Here is an 8,002-nt window from a genome sequence, read left to right as displayed (position 1 = left end):
GGAAGAAAGGATGCAGAGAGGCAGCTGCTCTCCCCCGGGAACCCCCGGGGGGCCTTTCTTATTCGTGAGAGTGAGACTACCAAAGGTGGGGCCCTGGGAAGGGGCAACTGGAAGGCCCAGCCATGGGGGTGGGCCTAGGAGCAGTGGTGAGGGGCTTGGGTCAGGGACCGGGGCCCAGACTGGGACAGGGGTGGAGGGCCAGAGATAAGACTGGGACTGGGTTCAAGGGGGTGTGGCCATCCAAGTTCCGAGTCCCCAGGCATTTGGGCCTCTAGGACTCCAAGATGGAGAGCTAGGAGGAAAGCAGATTGAAGGTGACCCTTGCCCGCAGGTGCTTACTCCCTGTCCATCCGGGATTGGGACCAGGCCAGAGGCGACCACGTGAAGCATTACAAAATCCGCAAGCTGGACACGGGTGGCTACTACATCACCACACGGGCCCAGTTCGACTCAGTGCAGGAGCTGGTGCAGCACTACATTGGTGAGGGCTGGCTTCTAGGGCTGGCGCGTGCTTTGCTCCCTGGATCAACCTGCTGAGAATTAGGCCCAGAGAAGGAAAGGGGTTCCCAAAGCAGTAGTGGCTGGGGCAGAACTGGAACCCAAGTGTTTGGGTTCCCCGCCCAGGATCCTGCTCTGTAGGATTCCAGAGGAAACAGGTGTGAGGCTGTCCACGTCCAAAGGGTGCCCCCTAAGGTCTAGCTGGACAGGAGGCCGAATAGACCTGACTTGGAGGATGGGCTGTAGGGTTGAGAGGAAGCTGGGAATCGATGCCCAAGTTTCTACTTTGGTTAGTCAGGCCAAAGGTGAGGTCCATGGAAGGGTGAGGGCCTCATGTCCACACCTTTGTCTGGAATCTCCAGCTCCATTTCTGCCTATCAGAATCCCACCTTGACCTTGAAGGCCCAGCTGGAGGTCACCTCCTGTGGGAAGGACACCAATCCCTGCAGGGATCATCTCTCCCTCTTGGTGCCACCTCCTTCCCTGGGCACCAACATGTTCACCTGCTCAGTGGGTCAGGTTGCCTTCTGCCCCAGCCTGTGACCTCACCTGTGGCCTAGTTCCTTTCCACTGTTAGGGGAGATTGGGGGGCGGGGGGCGGTGTGTGTGCCTGGGATAGGATGAGGAATGTGTGGGGCGTCCTGGCCTGCCTGTGATCTTCAACACCCCCCCAACCCTGCTCTTCAGAGGTGAACGACGGGCTATGCCACCTGCTCACAGCGGCCTGCACCACCATGAAGCCGCAGACAATGGGCCTGGCCAAGGACGCTTGGGAGATCAGCCGCAGCTCCATCGCGCTCGAGCGCCGGCTGGGCACCGGCTGCTTCGGGGACGTGTGGCTGGGTACGGAGGTCCCGGGGGCGGGGCGAGGGCTTGGGACATCGGGGAGCCGGTGCTGACGCACCACGACCACCTGGCAGGCATGTGGAACGGCAGCACGAAGGTGGCGGTGAAGACCCTGAAGCCGGGAACCATGTCCCCGAAGGCCTTCCTGGCGGAGGCGCAGATCATGAAGATGCTGCGACACGACAAGCTGGTGCAGCTGTACGCGGTGGTGTCGGAGGAACCCATCTACATCGTGACCGAGTTCATGTGCCACGGTGAGGGGCGGGGTCAGGAGGCGGAGTCGGGGGGGCGGGATTTGGGGCGAGGTTCAGGTGGGTGTCTCTGCGGGAGGGACCGGAGTGGCGACCTGTGATGGGACAAGGGACTTTGAGCAGAGTCCGAGGGGGAGGCAGGGACGAGTGAAACCACGTGAGTCCTGGGAGTGTGGGCGGGTTCAGGTTTAGAAGAGGCGGGGGCTGGGGGCGGAGCCTCGGTCGTGGCGGGGAGGTGTCAGCTGGTGGGTGGGGCTTGAACGAATGAAGACCGAATCTGTGATGAGAAAGGATCTGGGGCTCAGTCTGAGTGGGGCGTGTCTAGGGGGACGGAGGAGGAGAAGAAGCGAGCTGTGGGCAGAGTCTGGGTGTCTGTGGGAGCGAGTCCTGGGCGAGATCTGTGGGCGGCTGAAACTGCCGGCTGGGTCCTGCGTGAGGGCGGGTCTAAGTGAGAGGGCGGGGGACAGGGGGCGGGGCCAAGCTCCTCGCGACGGGAACTGGGTAGGGGCGGGGCCAAGCGAGGGAAAGCGTCCTGGAGCTGCGGTAGCCTTGCCGCTGATTTTCAGAGTTCCTTTCCTCAGGTAGCTTGCTGGAGTTCCTCAAGGACCGGCAAGGCCAGGATTTGACACTGCCCCAGTTGGTGGACATGGCAGCCCAGGTAAACTGGAACAGCAGCCTTTATTTCAGACTGCCTTCCTATTAGCCTCCACAGATCCCTGTGCCCTCAAACACCTACCCTACCCCTGGAAGTACATACAGTCCCATCCACTGGATCATCGGTGCGACCTGAGGCAGGGCACTGCCCGTCTCTGAGCCTCAGTCTCCTCATCCGGAAGGTGGGGTTTTCAAGTGATCTCTCACACAAGCCATGGTGTTCCCATTTCTCCGAAACTTGGCCCCCCTAGGTGGCTGAGGGCATGGCCTACATGGAACGCATGAACTACATCCACCGCGACCTGAGAGCAGCCAACATCCTTGTTGGGGAACGGCTGGTGTGCAAGATCGCTGACTTCGGCCTGGCCCGTCTCATTGAGGATGATGAGTACAACCCTCAGCAAGGTGCCCTGCCTCCCCTCACCTTCCAAGAGCTCCCCAGGGCACCAAGGGGCTGTCACAGGGCCCCACATATTCAGGAACCATTCCTTCCACTCCCAAATGAGCTGGGATATTCCCATCCTGATGTAGTTGAACAGGCAACTCTAGGTTTGAATCCCAGCTCCTCTACTTACTAGCCAAGTGGCCTTGGGCAAGTCACCTAACCTCTGTGAGCTGTTTTTTCTCATATATGAAATGAAAATATTCAGAGAAAAGTATCAACAGATATTTATGAAACACCTAGTATATGCCAGGCACTACTATAATTCTCAAGTGAAAGACAGTGGAGTGTAATGGTGTGAACTCTGTAGCCAGAATGTCTGGGAGTGAATCCTAGCCACTTAAAAGCTATGTGATCTGGGCAAGTTACTTAACTAGTCAGTGCCTCCTTTTCCAAATCTGTACAATGGGGACAATAATAATATCTACCTCACAGGGTTTTTGTGAGGTCAAATAAGTTAATGCATGTAAATCACTTTAAAACAGTGCCTGGCAGGGGTGCCTAGCCAGCTCAGTTGGAAGAGCGTGCAACTCTTGATTTCAGGATCGTGAGTTTTTGAAAGTTTATTTATTTCAGTAATCTCTACAGCCAACGTGGGGCTCAAACTCATGACCCCAAGTCACATGCTCTTCTGACTGAGCCAGCCAGGCGCCCCAACATGGCATTTTCTTAATCCACTTATTCCCAGAGTCTTCCTTGATGACTTCCCCTCTCTCCCCATCTCTCCAGGGGCCAAGTTCCCCATCAAGTGGACAGCCCCGGAGGCTGCTCTCTTTGGCAGATTCACCATCAAGTCAGATGTGTGGTCCTTTGGGATCCTGCTCACTGAACTCATCAGCAAGGGCCGAGTCCCCTACCCAGGTTTGCTGGGGTAGGGAGATGGAAGGGTGGGTGGTCATGGGAAGGGCTTCCTCCTGGTGGCCTCTTCGGGAGGGGCTAGGCCCCCTGACTGACAGAGCCCCTCCCTCCAGGCATGAATAACCGGGAAGTGTTGGAACAGGTGGAGCATGGCTACCACATGCCATGCCCCCCAGGCTGCCCAGTATCCCTGTATGAAGCCATGGAGCAGACCTGGCGTCTGGACCCAGAGGAGAGGCCTACCTTCGAGTACCTGCAGTCCTTCCTTGAGGACTACTTCACCTCCACAGAACCCCAGTACCAACCTGGGGATCAGACATAGCCTGTTTGGGCAACCACCACCTTTCTGGGGTGCCCACCAATCCCTTCCAATCCCCAGGGCTCTGGTCCCGAAGCCCCCAGGCTTAGAACCCTATACGGTCCTAGTGTGTCAGAACAAGCAGGTTGCTCTGACACCATCTAGGGCAACCCACTCATTTTAAAGATGGGGTTGGTCCAGGCTTAGAGATCACCCTTCTCTCTGGCCCCAAGCACTATTTCTCCCCTTCCCACTTAGGCTCCTACCTCTAGACTCTCTTCCCACCTCTCCCCCAAAAGAAATGCTCAGACCTTGTCTAGTTATTTATAAAACTGTATGTCCTTTCCCTTCCTTACCTCCTATCCCTGCTTTTTTACCCTATCATCCCACTCTGAATTCACCTCCTACTCAATTCTCTCATGTCTGTAAGTTGCAAAGACAGGGATAGTTTTTGCTGGATCCCTTTCCTGCTGGGTGGACACTGTGGTCCGGGACTGGGGTCCAAGCCCAAGGTGAGGGAGAGGCTTGCTGAGGGCTCACCGCCTCTCTGAATCATGTGTGTGTTTATGCTTTTTGTAAATAAGAAAATTGACAATATGAATCCTCGAGCCACGCAAATCCCTTCTGTTAGGGGCATTGGTGGCCAGGGGAAGGTGAGTGTGACTGTTTTGGCTGCTGGGAGGAAGGGGAGGTGAGAAAGTGCCCTAATGCCTACTGAATACAGGGAACTCAAAGTGTGTTTTGGGATACCCAGAAGTCCTGATGCTCGTCCCTATGTGAGTTTAGGACAGGTTGAGAGGTGGATACAGAAGACAGGCAACTGGAGCTCAAAATGTCCCCTTCATTACTGAAGTGGCTTTCAATCTGTGTGCAAAGGGTTCACTAATGTCTACTTGATTTCCGCAGATATGTCATTCATCAGGCACAAGAGTAGAACCTGTTAGACTTCTCTTGACAGAGGCAGTGGGGAAGACCACAGTGGACTCTTGCAGCTCCCCCAAAAAAGGGAGGGGAAGGCAGAGAGGTCTGAGAGCTAGTCTAGCTCATCGGATTTCACTCCAGGCAGCTCTGCCCCCCAGGAGGATTTGGAGAGGGTTGAATGCAGTTTTGTTGGGTCACAAGGACTGGGTGCTCCTACTGGCAGGTAGTGGGCAGGGACTGCGGGGACTAAAAACCTGCCAGGCACCCGTGCAGTGAAGAATTGTCCCGTGTCCTTGCTGCTGCTTTGAGAGACTCTGGCCGCTGACGTGCCTCCAAGTGGAAACAAGAGGAACAGGGAATAAGGGTTCCCACCTCTCCCATCAGGAAATCGTGGACCCTTGACTTCCTAAGGGAATGGACCAGGCGAGGGGGAAGAGTCTGGAAGCTAGGAATCACTGGCTGCAACTGGCAAACAATTACTGAGCACTAAGTCTGGGAAGTGCCCTTTGCTAGGCAGGACCCCAGGAAAACAAACAGGAACAAGACCTGTCTCTGTCCCGGAGGAGTTCACAACCAGGCTGGGGAGGAACAGTAATAATAATAACTCATTTATTAAGTGCTGCATGCCAGATGTGTTTACACCCATCTTTTCATTTAATCCAGTTCTGAGTCTGGTTCTATGATCAGCCCCCATTTACAGATGAGGAAACTGAGGCTCCGGGGTTACATGAGTGCAGGTGACAGAGCTGGGACTTGAACCCAGGTCTCATACCAAGGCCTGTGATCTTTCTAGACTCTGGACTTTGGGAAGAGATCTTATCTGCCCCACGTAGCTATTTGGAGGATCCTTCTCCCTCTAGATATTGGTAGAAAGGATCCCTGGAAATCCCCCCACGCTGAGTATCCTAAGGAAAGGGGACAAGGTGGCCAATGCAGATTGAGTTCCCCGTGCCGAGCCCTGTGCTGGGGACCGCTGAATGGAAGCAGTCAGATGAAGAGACGCCAAGCGGCTGCTGAGAGAGGTGGTCACAGAGGTGGGAGCCTTCGCTCTACACACTCAAACTCAGGGGCCGTGGCTTCCCAAGAGCCAGTCTCTGGCTGATTAAACTCACAAGAGCCTGACACACAAGCTAGATGCCGAATGTGTCCGCCTCCATGGAGTCAGCTGTCGAGGGCACAGTTCTAGAGCTGTGGTGCCTGGTGTGAAGCTTGCCTCCACCACTCACTCGCTGTGTGACTTGGGGCAGGTTATTAATCTCTCTAAACCTCAATTTGCTCCTCTGTGAAATGGCAGTAAAATGTTCAACTTGCGTTTGCCCTCTGTCACTGCCATTTACGAAGTGCGTATTCCATGCTGGGCTCACCGCCCCACTGAAGCTTCACAGAACCCCATGAGGGGAAGGCTGTTGCATCTTCATTCTACTAGTAAGGAAACTGAGGCACAATGAAGTAAATAGTTATTAGTAGGGCAGGGGCTTGAACCAGGTCCTCTGACTCCAAAATCAATGTTCTTAGTCTCTATAGTTCTGTATAGTCTTTCTCCTGGGACCAGAATATTCTTGCCTATCCAACGGGACTATGCCTAGTACCCGGACACCTATTTCGTTCAAATGAAGGTCCTGCAGAATAGTGAACCTCCTGGAGTTTACCAGGCCCTCAATACTCCACAGCAGAGACCAGAGCCACCTGAGCCTGGAATCCCTGTATCTACTGGTTCCCTACCCTCCCTCTGGTGCAGCTGAATGAATTCTCCCTTTTCTGTTCATCCTTCTCTTCCCTTCTGATAGAGCACAATGCAATTGATTAGGCCTCTGTTTTCTCAATTTCAATCACATCCTGGCCCTGCCTCCCTGAGATTACAAGCGGGTCACCTTGATTGCGGTTTCCACCGTTCACAAAACTCTTCAGTCGTTTACAAAACCATCTCTCGCCTCATTCACTCCCCCACCTGGCTCTTCTCTGTGATGCTGTGTGGATTTTACTGGCTTAAGACTCAGAGGGCAATTTTATGTCCAAGTTCATGGTGGGGGAGGAGGACACCTAATTGACTAATGCTGGGTGTTTCACATGCATCGTCTAATTTGATTCTCACTACGAGGCTGTGCAGGAGTGTGATTATTCCCATTTTACAAAAAGGAAAACGAAGACTCCGAGAGGCTACAACATTTGCCCAAGGTCACACAGCTGGATGGTAGAGTCAGGATTTGAACCCTTGGACTTCCAAGTCTCATGCATCCCACTGTGTCATATTCCCTTATTTGATGGAGCATCATGGGAGCGTATAATACTAACCCAGAGTCAAATTCAGGGAAGGCATGGTCAGATAAGGGTCTGGAGTAGCTCCATATATGCCGAGGATTATATTCATAAAAGAACCAAGTCAGTTATTAATTTTGCACACATTTACTGATGTCTCCTGTAGGCTAGTCCTGACCAGGAGGCAGAACGATAAATGATTACAACACTTAGGGGCAAGGTCAGTCTGGAGGCCAAGAGAGACTTCTCGGAGGATGTGAAAGAAAAGTCTGCCTGATGAAGCAGCCAGAGGGTGAGATCACCTCCCATGCAGGGAACAGCATGTGCAAAGGCTCAGAGATATGGTAGAGCAAGGCCAAGTCAGGCAAGTGCAAATAATCATGTGTGGGAGGATTGAGGGCGCAGATGAGGCATGGAACAAGGTTGGGAGATCAGAGGCAAAAGGCAGAAGGGTCAGAATTCCAAGGGGTATGGGCCCTGACTTGTGAAGAAAAGTCACAGAAGAAATCGGGGGTGGCCAGGACTTATTGGGGATGTCTATCCTGGATCCTATTGTTTCAGTATTGAGCTGGATGGACCTACTATCTACTCCAGTAGTTCTCTCCCTCTCCCCATTTTACACACACACACACACACACACACACCCCAGCTCCTGTACGGTCCTGCAGTGATGTCCATACTCCCTCTTGTGTCCACTCTGGGTACTACACCCAGAACATCAGGAAACTTTTCCCTGGAATGGGAAGACTAGGTCTCTTTAGGAACTTTCCACCACAGGATGGGAGATAAGGCACAGTTCCTGCTCTCAGACAGCTCACAGTTTAATGGTAGTGAGGTAAATAGGACAGGCACAGGCTGAAAATGTGTGGGAGAAGAGGGGAGGGTCCTAACTCAGTTGGACAGGGGGAAGTCTGGAAGGCTTCTCAGTGGAGGTGTTGCTTCACCAGAGACTTGTAAAGGGAGTAAAAGTTTGCTTGG

At 53.6% G+C, this 8,002-nt stretch overlaps 1 protein-coding gene across 1 annotated transcript in view; it reads left to right on the top strand.

Annotated features, from left to right (window-relative positions):
• FGR (FGR proto-oncogene, Src family tyrosine kinase) overlaps nt 1–4,448 on the top strand; it is a 10,076-nt gene extending 5,628 nt beyond the window's left edge. Inside the window, 9 exon segments of the mRNA XM_040619094.1 lie at nt 1; nt 4–85; nt 332–481; nt 1,186–1,341; nt 1,419–1,598; nt 2,177–2,253; nt 2,501–2,654; nt 3,421–3,552; nt 3,663–4,448. The exon segment at nt 1 is cut by the window's left edge and continues 21 nt beyond it. Coding sequence (XP_040475028.1) covers nt 1; nt 4–85; nt 332–481; nt 1,186–1,341; nt 1,419–1,598; nt 2,177–2,253; nt 2,501–2,654; nt 3,421–3,552; nt 3,663–3,871 — 1,141 coding nt within the window. The 3' untranslated portion in view covers nt 3,872–4,448.
• Nucleotides 4,449–8,002: the final 3,554 nt, after the last annotated feature.

Source organism: Ursus maritimus, unplaced genomic scaffold, assembly GCF_017311325.1.
Source record: "Ursus maritimus isolate PB19 unplaced genomic scaffold, ASM1731132v1 scaffold_32, whole genome shotgun sequence".
In the NCBI taxonomy this organism is placed as follows: domain Eukaryota; kingdom Metazoa; phylum Chordata; class Mammalia; order Carnivora; family Ursidae; genus Ursus; species Ursus maritimus.
This window is presented reverse-complemented; position numbering and strand designations above follow the sequence as displayed.